The sequence below is a fragment of the Dreissena polymorpha genome, chromosome 6, assembly GCF_020536995.1.
Source record: "Dreissena polymorpha isolate Duluth1 chromosome 6, UMN_Dpol_1.0, whole genome shotgun sequence".
In the NCBI taxonomy this organism is placed as follows: domain Eukaryota; kingdom Metazoa; phylum Mollusca; class Bivalvia; order Myida; family Dreissenidae; genus Dreissena; species Dreissena polymorpha.
The window spans coordinates 30,532,590-30,548,726 of record NC_068360.1 but is presented as its reverse complement, the minus strand read 5'-3'; the positions used below and the strand labels follow the sequence as shown (position 1 = coordinate 30,548,726).

General features: G+C 37.9%; 1 protein-coding gene across 3 annotated transcripts in view; it reads left to right on the top strand.

The window, feature by feature from the left end:
* LOC127834098 (protein eyes shut-like) overlaps window positions 1-16,137 on the top strand; it is a 70,398-nt gene that overhangs the window by 10,337 nt on the left and 43,924 nt on the right. For all 3 annotated transcript variants that reach the window (XM_052359710.1, XM_052359709.1, XM_052359708.1), the window contains exon 2: window positions 6,588-6,656. In XM_052359710.1, coding sequence (XP_052215670.1) covers window positions 6,588-6,656 — 69 coding nt within the window. The remainder of the gene's footprint in view (window positions 1-6,587; window positions 6,657-16,137) is intronic.

Sequence of the window (16,137 nt, the reverse complement as noted above, 5' to 3'; positions counted from 1 at the left end):
TCATTATCTTAGTTTAAGTCCTCAACCTCACTTGTCAACAAGTGACTCTTGAAATATGGAACAAGTCTACATCATTGTTTCTTTTTACACTTCCTGGTTTTGAGGTTTACAACAAAAAAATGACTCACCCTGTATTTATTCATTATCCCCACGCTTTTTAAAAAGCGAGGGGATATTGTGGTTATCTCCGCCGTCTGTCCGTCCGTCTGTCCATTCGTCCTGGCCACTATCTCCTCCTACACTATAAGCATTAGAACCTTGAAACTTACACACATGGTAGCCATGAGCATATGTGCGACCCTGCTCTATTTGGAATTTTGATCTGACTCCTGGGTCAAAAGTTATGAGGGTTGGGGTGGGGCCGCATCAGAGATTTTCACTCATACTTTTATGTTATATTACATTAACTTCGTCATTTCTACACAGATTTACTTCAAATTGATACTGAACTTATCCCCACGCTTTTTGAAAAGCATGGGGATATTGTGGTTATCTCCGCCGTCTGTCCGTTCCTCTGTCCTGGCCACTATCACCTCCTACACTATAAGCACTAGAACCTTGAAACTTATACACATGGTAGCTATGAGCATATATGTGCGACCTTGCACTATTTGGAATTTTGATCTGAATCCTGGGTCAACAGTTATGGGGGTTGGGGTGGGGCCGGGTAAGAGATTTTCACTCATTTTTTTATGTTATTTTACATAAACTTCTTCATTTCTACACGGATTTACCTCAAATTGATACTGAACATCTCTTATGACAATACAGTTAATCTCAACTATGCATGGCCCCATTACCAAACCTGGGGTGCCCCGCCCACATAGACCACACCCACCCAAAATTGCCTTTTACTATAATTTCTTCATTTCTACACTTCAAATTGATACTGAAATTCTCTTATGACAATACGGTCCATCTCAACTATGCATGACAATACGGTCAATCTCAACTATGCATGCCCCCCATTACCAACCCTGAGGCGCCCCACCCACATAGGCCACACTCACCCAAAATTGCCTTTTACTATAACTTCTTCATTTCTACACCGATTCACTTCTATTGATACTGAACTTCTCTTATGACAATACGGTCAATCTCAACTATGCATGGCCCAAGTACCAACCCTGGGGCGCCCTGCCCAAATAGGCCACACCCACACAAAATTGCCTTTTACTATAATTTCTTCATTTCTACACCGATTCACTTCTAATTGATACTGAACTATTCTTATGACAATACGGTCAATCTCAACTATGCATAGCCCCATTACCAACCCTGGGATGCCCTGCCCACATAGGCCACACCCACCCAAAATTGCCTTTCACTTAACTTCTTCATTTCTACACCGATTCACTTCTAATTGATACTGAACTTCTCTTATGACAATACGGTCAATCTCAACTATGCATGGCCCCATTACCAACTCTGGGGCGCCCCTGGGTCAAACATGCGGCGTGGGGATACGCGTCGGCCTCTGCCGCGCCATTTCTAGTTTTACATTAACTTCTTCATTTCTACACAGATTTACTTCAAATTGATACTGAACCTCTCTTATGACAATACGGTCAATCTCAACTATGCATGGCCCCATTACCAACCCTGGGGTGCCCTGCCCACATAGACCACACCCACCCAAAATTGCCTTTTACTATATTTTCTTCCTTTCTACACCGATTCACTTCTAATTGATACTGAACTTCTATAATGACAATACGGTCAATCTCAATTACGCATGGCCCCATTACCAACCCTGGGGCGCCCCTGGGTCAAACATGCGGCATGAGGATACGCGTCGGCCTCTGCCGCGCCATTTCTAGTTATGCTTTTTGGGGTCTGTTATGTCAAAACACTTGATTTGAGCCTCGCTCTGTGACAAAGGGGTTAAATGCAAAAAGTGCACTCTACAGGCTAATCAGGGACGACATTTTCTGCTTTAATGATTTTTCGGCGTAAGCTGCATAAGCCAGCTTTTCACCTTAGCCTGACCTTTGTAAGTGTCCAATAAAATTCCAATAAAATTTCCCGCGGCTAGGTACGAATGAATACACTTCATTTATTCCATTGGCTGATTTGAGTATACCACCAGAACATTGGAAACATATCCGCGTCTTTGTAACACTGTTTTACTGTATGAAACAATTTTATCTCGAATGAAAAGGCTTAATAGATAGAACAGTTTTACACTCAATTCTCGACATCAATACAGTTTGTGCGTACACCTTTTATTTTCAGAGTATTACCAGCGCAAGAGCGTTTATACTTAAAAGGCTATGTTCTCATATTTAGTACTTACTTCCTTATTCCTGTCAACATGTTAACATGTAAAAGTATAAAGAGCAATGGAAGCGAGGCCTCACTTTAAAGCATTGCATTTCAACCCGCGAGGTATATCGGGTCAATTCGCGGACATTCAGAGTTTATATACAGGTCATCACCGGAGTTGGCGGTCAGTAAAATAATCGTTATATAATAAAGACGCTATCCGTGAACTAGGTGACCTGGAATTTTCTTTAGACCAGAAATATGTTAAATGAAGATATTCAGCAATATAATTATGGTATGTAAATAATAGATTCTTAATGTGTTTTCAACAATACAATGATAAATATTATTGTTGATAAATTTAACAATAATTATTCGTCCATATTGCCTAATGTACTAAAGTGATATTATGAGCATGTAACAGTTTATAGGTGTCTATCGCAACCGTTGATTATTTTTGATGTTTCTACTTCATATACACTTATATTAATTAATGCAGCATCATCATACTAAAACAATATACCAGAAAGAGAAAAATAATGCATTTGAATATCAACCGTACTTTCGTTTGACAACTGATCATGCGTTTACGAGTTGAACCTAAATTTAGTTTTAGTGCAGATTTGTTCAAACGACACAAAGACACGAAATTGTTTTACGGATCATTTCAGCTTACAGGACTGGGTGGGTCACGTAAGAATATCGAATATAAAATATATTTTTATAAACAACTGGTAGCAAGGTGAGTTGCAGATAATTAATCAGTAACCACATTTTAACTAACTATTTTGACCTGTTAATTCTTTTCAGCTCAATTCAACAGTGCAAAATGCCCATAATATCACTTTAAGCATTAGCACGATGATAATTGATACTGTTAATAATCGAATCAAATAGCAATGCCCGACAAACCACTAAAACAGGTTTGTTCGAAGAACGCGCCTATAAATACGGATACTTCTCGTGTGGCCGGTTGACTCATATGTTTAAATTTCACTTCCATTCTTCTTTTGGTTTTCTGTTTTGTATCTATAGGTTTATGACCAGCAATATGTTATAATGTAAAATAAGCCGCGAAAACTCCCCGTAACATCCCGTACTGCGTGTGATGCAGCTAAGAACTGCACAGAAAAAGACATTCGCTATACTTGATCTCATTCATTAAACTATTTACGCCGTATATCTTTTTTAAAGATATTTCTTGTTTCATTTAAAGAAAGTCTCTTCTTAGCAAAATTCCAGTTTAGGCGGAAAAAGTCATCCCTTATTAGCCTGTGTGAACTGCACAGGCTTATCTGGGACAACACTTGACCCACATGCATTTAACCCCTTTTGCACAGAGCACAGCTCAATTATGTTTATATAATCCAATTGTTTACTGAATCACTGGCAGCCATCATGTGGGACATTAATTAAAAAGACTAATGTCCAAGTGGTATACATGTGTGCTATGATTTAGCTTCCGAGAGATTTGGGTTCAAATCTGGTCTAAGTGAGAGAAAATTATCATATTGATTTTCTTGATACTTTAATGTCCTCAGATCAAATCAAATGTTTAATTTTGTCCATAAATCATACTTTCAATGACTGAAAACATGTAACTGTAGTGCAATAAAAACTGAAAATAACAGGGCTACATCAATTTGAAAAGTATGCACACATTTTTGAAAATAATATTTTAAAAGAAAGGTATACATTGTGATACATGTTCATGCATTATCATTTTCTAAAACCTAAATGAGGCCGACAAGTATCCCCACGCCGCATGTTTGACCCAGGGGGTGCCCCAGGGTTGGTAATGGGGCCATGCATAGTTGAGATTGACTTTATTGTCATAAGAGATGTTCAGTATCAATTTGAGGTAAATCCGTGTAGAAATGAAGAAGTTTATGTAAAATAACATAAAAAAATGAGTGAAAATCTCTTACCCGGCCCCACCCCAACCCCCATTACTGTTGACCCAGGGATCAGATCAAAATTCCAAATAGTGCAAGGTCGCACATATATGCTCATAGCTACCATGTGTATAAGTTTCAAGGTTCTAGTGCTTATAGTGTAGGAGGTGATAGTGGCCAGGACAGAGGAACGGACAGACGGCGGAGATAACCACAATATCCCCATGCTTTTCAAAAAGCGTGGGGATAAGTTCAGTATCAATATGAAGTAAATCTGTGTAGAAATGACGAAGTTAATGTAATATAGTTTCAAGGTTCTAGTACTTAAATTGTAGGAGGAGATAGTGGCCAGGACAGACAGACAGACAGACAGACGGACGACGGAGATAACCACAATATCCCCACGCTTTTCAAAAAGCGTGGGAATAATAACCTAAAAAAATGAGTGCAAATCTCTGACCCGGCCCCACCCCAACCCCCATAACTTTTGACCCAGGGGTCAGATCAAAATTCCAAATAGTGCAGGGTCGCACATATGCTGATAGCTACCATGTGTGTAAGTTTCAAGGTTTTAGTGCTAATAGTGTAGGAGGAGATAGTGGCCAGGACGGACAACCGGACAGACGGCGGAGATAACCACAATATCCCCACGCTTTTCAAAAAGCGTGGGGATAATTACAGAAAACTGAGGTTTTACATTTGACAGCAAAATGCAAGTTATCCAAGCCTCAAAGAAAATTAGTGCGGGTGTTTTGTTAATCATAGGTTATTGGCTTGCTTGGTTTTGGGCTCAATTACAAAAACATATTTTATATATACTAGTCATTTTGACTGATTATTTTCTAATCATAAAGCAATTTATCATGAATATATCTGTATACATGTATCCCTGTTGGTTAATTGTTTGTAATTATCAGATAACATATAGTTGATAAGTGACTTGTCATAAAATTGTTTATTTTACAAATTTTTTATTTATCCTTGTTTATCAGTTAGTAAACATTATCATCTAATTGGACCATTATGATATTTATAATCAAAATGAAAAGTGTTAAGACTTCTTTGTGAATTGTCAATAAAAGGTTGATACACACACAAATTTTGACCCCTTTCACCTTGACCTTGAACTTAGGGTCCGCGTTCAGGTTTCGAAATCTGCGTGAAGGTTTCGAAAAATGCTCATAACTTCTATGTCACTTCAGATGTAGCCTTCATATTTGGTATGCATGTGTATCATGGACAAGGCCTTTCCATACATACACAAATTTTAACCCCTTTCACCTTGACCTTGAACTTAGGGTCCGCGTTTAGGTTTCAAAATCTGCAGATGTAACCTTCATATCTGGTATGCATGTGTTTATGGACAAGGCCTTTCCATACGCACATAAATTTTGACACCTTTCACCTTGACCTTGAACTTAGGGTCCGCGTTAAGGTTTCAAAATCTGCGTTTAGGTTTCAAAAAATGCTCATAACTTCTATGTCGTTTCAGATGTTACCTTCATATTTGGTATGCATGTGTTTATGGACAAGGCCTTTCCATACGCACACAAATTTTGACCCCTTTCTCCTTGACCTTGAACTTAGAGTCCGCGTTAAACCTTCATATTTGGTATGCAGGATCAAAGCGTTTTTCGGGGGCATATGTCATCCTATGGAGACAGCTCTTGTTTTACTCTTTAATTCCTTAATTTGCACAATGTCATTTTATTTGTGTTTTTTGCAATAATTAAATTCTTGCTCCTGGAAAACAGGGTTTAATGTATGTGCATAAAAGCCAAAAGTGTTGTTCCTGAATGCATAATGCACAGGCTAATCTGGGACTCTCAACACATTAAGCCCTATTTTCGAAGAGCAAGGCTTATTTTCCTTAAGCTTGACCTTGAACTTAGGGTCCGCGTTTAGGTTTCAAAATCTGCGTTTAGGTTTCGAAAAATGCTCATAACTTCAATATTGTTTCAGTCGTAACCTTTATATTTGGTATGCAAATGTATATGGACAAGGCCTTTCCATACGCACACAAATTTTGACCACTTTGTCCTTGACATTGAACGTAGGGTCCGCGTTTAACCTTCATATTTGGTATGCACTATCAAAGCGTTTTTCGGGGGCATATGTAATCTTATGGAGACAGCTCTTGTTTTACTCTTTGATTCCTTAATTTTACTCTTTAATTCCTTATTTTACTCTTTAATTCCTTAATTTGCACGATGTGCAAACATTTAAATGTCATTTTATTTGTGGTTTCTGCCATAAGTAAATTCTTATTCTGGGAAAACAGGGTTTAATGCCTGTGCATAAAAGCCAAAAGTGTTGTTCCTGAATGCATAATGCACAGGCTAATCTGGGACTTTTAACACATTAAGCCCTATTTTCCAAGAGCAAGGCTTATTTTCCTTTAGCTAATGTTAACTTGTTATATACTAGGTGGTGGGGACAGCAGCGATGACTCAAGTTCCAGTTCAGACTCTGAGGAAGAGGCTAAACCCAAACCTGGTATGTGAAATAGGTAAACCAGTCTCTGTGGCAGGCATACATTAAGCTGCGTTATGTGACAACTATGGCTTAATGCGTTTGCGTAAAGTGTTTTCTGTGGCAGTCATACATTGAGCTGCCTTATGTGACAACTATGGCTAAATGCGTTTGCGTAAAGTGTTTTCTGTGGCAGTCATACATTGAGCTGCGTTATGTTACAACTATGGCTAAATGCGTTTTCGTAAAGTGTTTTCCCAGTCATACATTGAGCTGCGTTATGTGACAACTATGGCTAAATGCGTTTGCGTAAAGTGTTTTCTGTGGCAGTCATACATTGAGCCGCGTTCTGTGACAGCTGGGGCTAAATGCGTTTGCGTAAAGTGTTTTCCCAGTCATACATTGAGCCGCGTTCTGTGACAACTATGGCTAAATGCGTTTGCGTAAAGTGTTTTCTGTGGCAGTCATACATTGAGCTGCCTTATGTGACAACTATGGCTAAATGCGTTTGCGTAAAGTGTTTTCCCAGTCATACATTGAGCCGCGTTCTGTGACAACTATGGCTAAATGCGTTTGCGTAAAGTGTTTCCCCAGTCATACATTGAGCCGCGTTCTGTGACAACTATGGCTAAATGCGTTTGCGTGAAGTGTTTTCCCAGTCATACATTGAGCCGCGTTCTGTGACAACTATGGCTAAATGCGTTTGCGTAAAGTGTTTTCCCAGTCATATATTGAGCCGCGTTCTGTGACAAATATGGCTAAATGCGTTTGCGTAGTGTTTTCCCAGTCATACATTGAGCCGCGTTCTGTGACAACTATGGCTAAATGCGTTTGCGTAAAGTGTTTTCCCAGTGGCTGAGTCATACATTGAGCCGCGTTATGTGACAACTATGGCTAAATGCGTTTGCGTAAAGTGTTTTCCCAGTTTAGCCAGATAAGTCAGCACAGGCTCATCAGGGGAGGTAACTTTTTGCCTTTATGGTATTTTTGTGAAAAAAGTCTCTTACTAGTAAAAATCCAGTTAACGCAAAAAGTGTTGTTCCAGATTAACCTGTGCATATTGTACTGGCTAATCTTGTTTGATACTATGCACATGCATTAAGCCTAGTTTTCTCAGAATACGACTCAATTAATGACTGGTCTCTCGGTCATCTAGTCTTGAAAGTCCTACTTAGAAAAAGTTAAAATGACCCGCCAAAATCAGCTACTGTAAAAGCAGTAATATTCATTGACATGAAATGTTGTCATTTTTAAAAAAGTACTTTTTTTGAACACGTACATGCGTGGAATTGGGATTTTGATGGAACAAAATGGTCTGTCAAAAGGTTATTTATTTGTGTTAAATTATTGGATCTGTCAACCCATGAAATTAACATATAATAATGTCCCACAAATAACACTGGTTATTACATAGAGGATACTTGTTCATGTCAGAGTAAGATCGTTTGTTATTTCACAAGTGATAATAGAAAATATATTTTCACAACTGGCGCAGCCACGAGTGAAAATATTATTTTTCTATGATCACTCGTGAAATAACAAACGATCTTACACTGATATGAACAAATTTTCTGTTTCTTTTATGCCCCCTTTTCAAGGAAATAATAAACAGCTGTTTCCCTTTCGCTGAACAGTTACCCTTTCTCGGAGTTTCTCCAGTGGCGTGCCTCAATACATTTAATACACAAAATGGCGTGATTAGTGTGACGAAATGACGTCATTATACCATTGAAATTCTCCAGTTAAACTCATTTACAATGTAAATAAACGGTGAAAAAGCATTAAATAAAAACAAAATTTGTTGGATTCAGTGAAATGTCGATTTTAATTCACTTGTGATGATCGAAAATATACATAACATTTTTATGATAATCTAAAAATAGAAAAAGGAGTTCTGAACATTTGTTCTTTTTATCGGTGAAAATAACAATTTGTTCTTTTCACTGCTGTTATTTCACTGCAGAAATGTCATATTTTATCATTAGGTATAAAAGAAAGTATATACTTTACTAGTAGTTTTTGGACTGTGCAGGGTTTTATTGGAATTGTCTATGGTTAATGGATTAAATTGAGATTTTGAACAGTGCTTTAATCCACCCAAAGGTATTAATAGAGCATGTTTCTGTTTGATTGTGCTATTAAACTAGGCCAATAGGCAAAGTGACATAGAAAGGGTTGGCGTCTCGATCCCTGAGTAACTAAAAAAGTGTTGAGAGGTTGATCAAACCCAGTAGGTGGATATAGGGCAATATTGGGAATTAGTGACATCATTTAATTGTCTTTGTCAAAAATAAAGTTTTGTTGCTATGGTTACAAAAATAAATGAAAACTAAAGTTGGATCTTGTAACAAATCAAAAAGACGTTTAGCAAGGTTGCTGAAACACTTTGTGTACTTAAAGTGCCATATGGTGAAATGCATAGTTTGGGCTGCTATGGATACAGAAGTAATTCAACATTCACCAGATAAATGCTGTTTTCTAAGTGACAATGCTCTTCTCCGTCATAAAATTGCAAACTCATTTAAACAATTTGCTTTTTAGTGGAATTCATATGTTTCTTGTAAATTGTTTCCATTTGTAATTTCAGTGGAGGACGGTCAAAACACTGTCTCTGCTCGCAAAAGTGCTCGCAATTTTTATGCCAAGAAGGTGGGCATATAGTGATCGCATTTCCGTCTGTCTGTCCGTCCGTCACACTTTTTTGAAAAATGCTCATAATTTCTATGTCGCTTCAGATGTAACCTTCATATTTGGTATGCATGTGTAGACAAGGCCTTTCCGTACGCACACAAATTTGGACCCCTTTGACTTTGACCTTGACATTAGGGTCCGCGTTAAGGTTTCAAAATCTGCGTTTAGGTTTCGAAAAATGCTCATAACTTCTATGTCGCTTCAGATGTAACCTTCATATTTGGTATGCATGTGTATATGGACAAGGCCTTTCCATACGAACCCAAATTTTGACCCCTTCTACCTTGACCTTGAACTTAGAGTCCGCATTTAACCTTCATATTTGGTATGCACTATCAATGCTTTTTTCGGGGGCAATATGTCATCCTATCGAGACAGCTCTTGTTTATAATTTAAAACATTATCAATTTATTCAGTTCATCTTTTTTATACCTCTTAATAACGCGTGTGATAATTTTTAGCCGGATTTTTTTCGAAAAAATCTCGGCTTATAGATTGATGTTGTCGGGCGGGCGGGGGGGCGGGCGGGCGGGCGGGCGGGGTGGCGGCGTGCTCGAAAATGTTAAAGTTCTTATTTCATGGTATAACTTTGGTATGCTTGGACCTAGAGTCTTCAAACTTGACATGAAGGTTGGCCAGGATTAACAGATGACCACTGGTCATTTCAAGGTCATTCATTTGAAGGTCAAGGTCACTGTGACCTTCAATATAAAAAATGTTAAAGTTCTTATAACTTTGGTATGCTTGGACCTAGAGTCTTGAAACTTGACATGAAGGTTGGCCATAACTAGTTAGTAACCACTGGTCATTTCAAGGTCATTCATTTGAAGGTCAAGGTCACTGTGACCTTGAATGTAAAAATGTTAAAGTTCTTATTTCATGGTATAACTTTGGTATGCTTGGACCTAGAGTCTTCAAACTTGACATGAAGGTTGGCCAGGATTAACAGATGACCACTGGTCATTTCAAGGTCATTCATTTGAAGGTGAAGGTCACTGTGACCTTCAATATAAAAATGTTAAAGTTGTTATAACTTTGGTATGCTTGGACCTAGAGTCTTGAAACTTGACATGAAGGTTGGCCAGAACTAGTAAGTAACCACTGGACATTTCAAGGTCATTCATTTGAAGGTCAAGGTCACTGTGACCTTGAATGTAAAAATGTTAAAGTTGTTATAACTTTGGTATGCTTGGACCTAGAGTCTTGAAACTTGACATGAAGGTTGGCCAGAACTAGTAAGTAACCACTGGACATTTCAAGGTCATTCATTTGAAGGTCAAGGTCACTGTGACCTTGAATGTAAAAATGTTAAAGTTCTTATTTCATGTTATAACTTTGGTATGCTTGTACCTAGAGTCTTCAAACTTGAAATAAAGATTGGCCAGTACTAGAAGATGACCACTGGTCATTTCAATGTCATTCATTTGAAGGTCAAGGTCACTGTGACCTTCAATGTTAAAATGTTAAAATTGTTATAACTTTGGTATGCTTGGACCTAGAATCTCAAACTTGACGTAAAGGTTTGCAAGCACACTTAGATGACCACTGGTCATTTCAAGGTCATTCATTTCAATGTCATTCATTTGAAGGTGAAGGTCACTGTGAACTTAAATGTTAAAATGTTAAAATTGTTGTAACTTTGGTATGCTTGGACCTAGAATCTCAAACTTTGCTCATGCCTTGAAAAGTACTTACATTTCATTTTGACCTTTGAACAATATTTCAGTAATTTAAGTATTGCATTGACAAAAACACGAAAGGTACTTTCCTGTCATTTAAATCAAAAATCCGGCTTCAGTGCGGTCATCTCCGACCGCGGAACTCTTGTCTTATTATTAAAGTGTAAAAACCTGTCAGATTTTACATCTAAAATTCATAATAGATTTAAATTTAACAATTTTCATTTTACACGAGTTTGTTACACCTTTTTACAAGTGTAAAACAATTCCTATTACATTTGAATATTTTAGAATATATAAACCCAAACCAGCAACAACTTCTGCAATATATAAACTTGTTAAATACTACTTTTTTTCAGAAAAAAACACACCATCAACAAACTTATTTGTATGTCCCCTAGTCTATACTGGGGGACATATTGTTTTTGCCCTCAACTATCTGTTTGTTTGTTTGTTTGCGTCAAACTTTAACATTGGCAATATTGAAGATAGCAACTTGATATTTGGCATGCATGTGTATCTCATGATGCTGCACAATTTGAGTGGTGAAAGGTCAAGGTTATCCTTCAAGGTCAAAGGTCAAATATATGGGGGGGGGGACATAGTGTTTCACAAACACATCTTGTTTTTATTATTTCTTGACTGGTAATTAATAATTTATATGTTGGTTGCAAAAGTAATAAGGTCTATGAAAAAAATGCTTCAAATTTATGACTGTAAATTGCCATATAATCATTGCTAACTATTTTGGTAGAAAATCAAATCCTATACAAGGATTAGCAAACTTCAACGTTATGAGTACTGCTTTGTTAGTTTAACATGGAATAGGACTGACAGATTGATAGAATGTTTAATGATACAATCTAAATCCATTTTTACAGCAAGTGCATGCATACATTTGAGCTGTTTTCTGGGAAAATTCAGATAGGGTAAGGGTAAGGTATGGGTTTATGCCCCGAATGATCGGGGGTATATTGTTTTTGGCCTGTCTGTCTGTCATTCTGTCCCAAAACATTAACCTTGGTCATATCTTTTGCAATATTGAAGATAGCAACTTGATAGTTGGCATGCATATGTATCTCATGGAGCTGCACATTTTGAGTGGTGAAAGGTCAAGGTTAAGGTCATCCTTCAAGGTCGAAGGTCAAATATATGGCTTCAAAGCGGCACAGTAGGTGGCATTGTGTTTCATAAACACAGCTGTTGTTTCTTGTTAACTTTAATTTTGTTATTTTTAGCTCACCTGAGCACAACATGCTCATGGCGAGCTTTTGGGATCACTTTTTGTGCGTCGTCTGTCGTGCGTCATCCGTCGTCAACATTTTGCCTCTACACTCTAGAGGCCACATTTTTTGTCTGATCTCATGAAACTGGGTCCAAAGATTTGTCCCAATTGTTTAACAAACACAGCTCTTGTTTCTTGTTAACTTTAATTTTATTATTTTTAGCTCACCTGAGCACATCGTGCACATGGTGAGCTTTTGGAATCAATTTGTGTGCATGGTGAGCTTTTGGAATCAATTTGTGTGCGTCGTGCGTCGTCCGTTGTCAACATTTTGCCTTGTTAACACTCTAGAGGCCACATTTTTAGCTCACCTGAGCACAATGTGCTCATGGTGAGCTTTTGTGATCGCCTTTTGTCCGTAGTGCAGCATCAACATTTGCCTTGTTAACACCTTAGAGGCCACTTTTATTGTCCAATCTTAATGAAATTTGGACAGAAGATTGGTCTCTATGATATCTTGATGATTTCCAAAATGGATACGTTTGCTTGAAAAACATGGCTGCAAAGTGGCGGGGCATTTTTCCTTATATGGCTATATCTGGCTATAGTAAAACCTTGTTAACACTCTAGAGGCAACATTAATTGTCAGATCTGTATGAAACTTGGTCAAAAGATTCATCCAATTAATATCTTAGACGAGTTCGAAAATGATGCCAGTTGGTTAAAAAACATGGCCGCCAAGGGGCGGGGCATATTTCCTTATATGGCTGTAGTAAAACCTTGTTAACCCTCTAGAGGCCACATTTATTGTTCGATCATCATGAAACTTGGTCAGAAAAATGGTTCCAGTTGCTTAAAAAAAATGGCCACCAGGGTGCGGGGCATTTTTCCTAATACGGCTATAAATGGCTTAAGTAAAACCTTGTTAATACTCTAGAGGCCACATTTATTGTCCGATCTTCATGAAACTTGGTCAGAAGATTTGTCCCAATGATATCTTAAATGAGTTCGAAAATGGTTGCGGTTGGTTGAAAAACATGGCCACCAAGGGGGCGGGGAATTTTTCCTTATATAGCTTTAGTTAAACTTTGTTAACACTCTTGAGGCCACATTTATTGTCCAATCTTCATGGAATATGGTCAGAAGATAATTGGTCTTAATGATATCGTGCAAGAGTTCGATAATGGTTACATTTGCTTGAAAAACATGGCTGCCAAGGGGCCGGGGCATTTTTCCTTATTATGGCTATATATGGCTATAGTAAAGCCTTTATTGTCGGATCTTCTTGAAACTTGGTCAGAAGATTCATCCTAATAATTTCTTGGACGAGTACGAAAATGAAGCCAGTCTGTTGAAAAATATGGCCACCAGGGGGCGGGGCATTTTTCCCTATATTGCTATAGTAAAACCTTGTTAACACTCTAGAGGCCACATTTATTTTCAGATAATCGTGAAACATGGTCAGAAGATTTCTCCCAATGATATCTTGGAGGAGTTTGAAAATGGTTCCGGTTGTTATAAAAACATGGCCACCAGGGGGCGTAGCATTTTTCCTAATATGGCTACATATGGCTTTTGTAAAACCTTGTTAACATTCCAGTGGCCACATTTATTGTCCGATCTTCATGAAACTTGGTCAGGAGATTTTTTCCAATGATATCTTGGATTAGTTCCAAAATGGTTCTGGTTGGTTGAAAAACATGGCTGCCAAGGGGGAGGGGCATTTTTCCTTATATAGCTATAGTAAAACCTTGTTAACTCTCTAGAGGCCTCATTTATGAAACTTGGTCAGAAGATTTGTCGAAATAATATCTTGGACAAGTTCGAAAATGGTTCCCGTTTCTTGAAAAACATGGGCACCAGGGGCGGGGCATTTTTCTTTTTATGGCTTTATATGGCTTTAGTAAAATTCTAAAGGCCACAGTTATAGTCCGATCTTCATGAAACTTTGTCAAAAGATTCATCCTAATTATATGTTGGACGAGTTTGAAAATGGTTCGGGTTGGTTGAAAAACATGTACAACTAAGGGCCCAGGGGGCAGGGCACTCTCTAGATGCCACATTTATTGTCTGACCATCATGAAACTTGGTCAGAAGAGTTCGAAAATGGTTCCAGTCGCTTGAAAATCATGGCCACCAGGGGCATTTTTCCTTATTTGGCTATACATTGCTTTAGTAAAACTTGTTAACACTCTAAAGGCCACATTTATTGTCCTATCTTCATGAAACTTGGTCAGAAGATTTTGCCTAATATTATTTTGGATGAGTTTGAAAATGATTCCGGTTGGTTGAAAAACATGGCCCCCGGGGGTGGGGAATTTATCGTTATATGTATAGTAAAACCTTGTTAACACTATAGAGGCCACATTTAATTCTGATGATGATTGGTTGGTGTTTAACAACAGTCCAATCTCATGAATTTTGGTCAGAAGATTTGTCCCAATGATATCTTGGATGAGTTCGAAAATAGTTGAGGTTGGTTGAAAAACATGGCAGCCAGGGGGCAGGGCAGTTTTCCTTATATGGCTCAAGTACAACCAATATACGCTTCGAATCAAATGTATGCATATTATGACATTCATTATCTTCATGCATTTAAATTAATTCTGATTATAATATAGTACAATTTCGACAAAAACATTGGTGATGTTTTTTTCCTTTCTGAGGATGATCGGTTGGTGATTTACAGCAACAAACATGTTTTATGCTATCTGAATACATGTAGTCTTTATTAATTAAAAAAAAAAGTTTTATGTAGTAATAATTATTTGGCAGAAGATAACTAAGGGGAGAAAAAACTGTTTATAACTTAAATTTTCTGACCTCCTATCATGAATGCACTCTTAATTTCTCCCACTGACCCATTTAGCCACATGCATAACAGTACAAATCAATACACATCTCAGAGTGATCCTAGTTTTTAGCTCACCTGAGCACAACATGCTCATGGTGAGCTTTTGTGATCGCCTTTTGTCCGTCGTGCGTCGTCAACATTTTGCCTTGTGAACACTCTAGAGGCAACATTTTTTGTCTGATCTTCATGAAATTTGGTCAGAACATTTGTCCCATTGATACCTCAACTGAGATCGAAACTGGGTCATGCCGGGTCAAAAACTAGGTCACTAGGTCAAAAAAAAGAAAACCTTGTGAACACTGTAGACGTCACATTTGATGCCCAATCTTCATGTAACTTTGTCAAAATGTTTGTCTAAATGACATCTCGGACGAGTTCGAAAATGGTCCAGATCGGTGAAAAAACATGGCCCCCAGGGGGCGGGGCAGTTTTCCTTATATGGCTATAGTAAAAGCTTGTTAACACTCTAGTGGCCACATTTTTGTCCAATCTTCATGAAATTTGGTCAGAAGATTGCAGGTCTGTATGATATCTTGGATGAGTTCGAAAATGGATACGTTTGCTTGAAAAACATGGCTGCAAAGGGGCGGGCATTTTTCCTTATATGGCTATATATGGCTATAGTAAAACCTTGTGAACACTCTAGAGTTTACATTTATTGTTCAATCTTTATGAAATTTGGTCAGAAGATTGGTCTCAATGATATCTTGGATGAGTTGAAAAATGGTTACGTTTGCTTGAAAAACATGGCTGCCAACGGGTGGGGCATTTTTCCTTATATGGCTATATATGGCTATAGTAAAATCTTGTTAACACTCTAGAGACCACATTTATTGTCTGATCTTAATGAAACTTGGTCAGAAGATTCATTCTTATAATACCTTGAACAAGTTAAAAAAATGATATTGCCCGTTGGTTGAAAAACATGGCCGCCAGGGGGCGGGGCATTTTTCCTTATATGGCTATAGTAAAACCTTGTTAACGCTCTAGAGGCCACATTTATTGTCCGATCATAATAAAACTTGGTCAGAAGATTTGTCCCAATGATATCTTAGA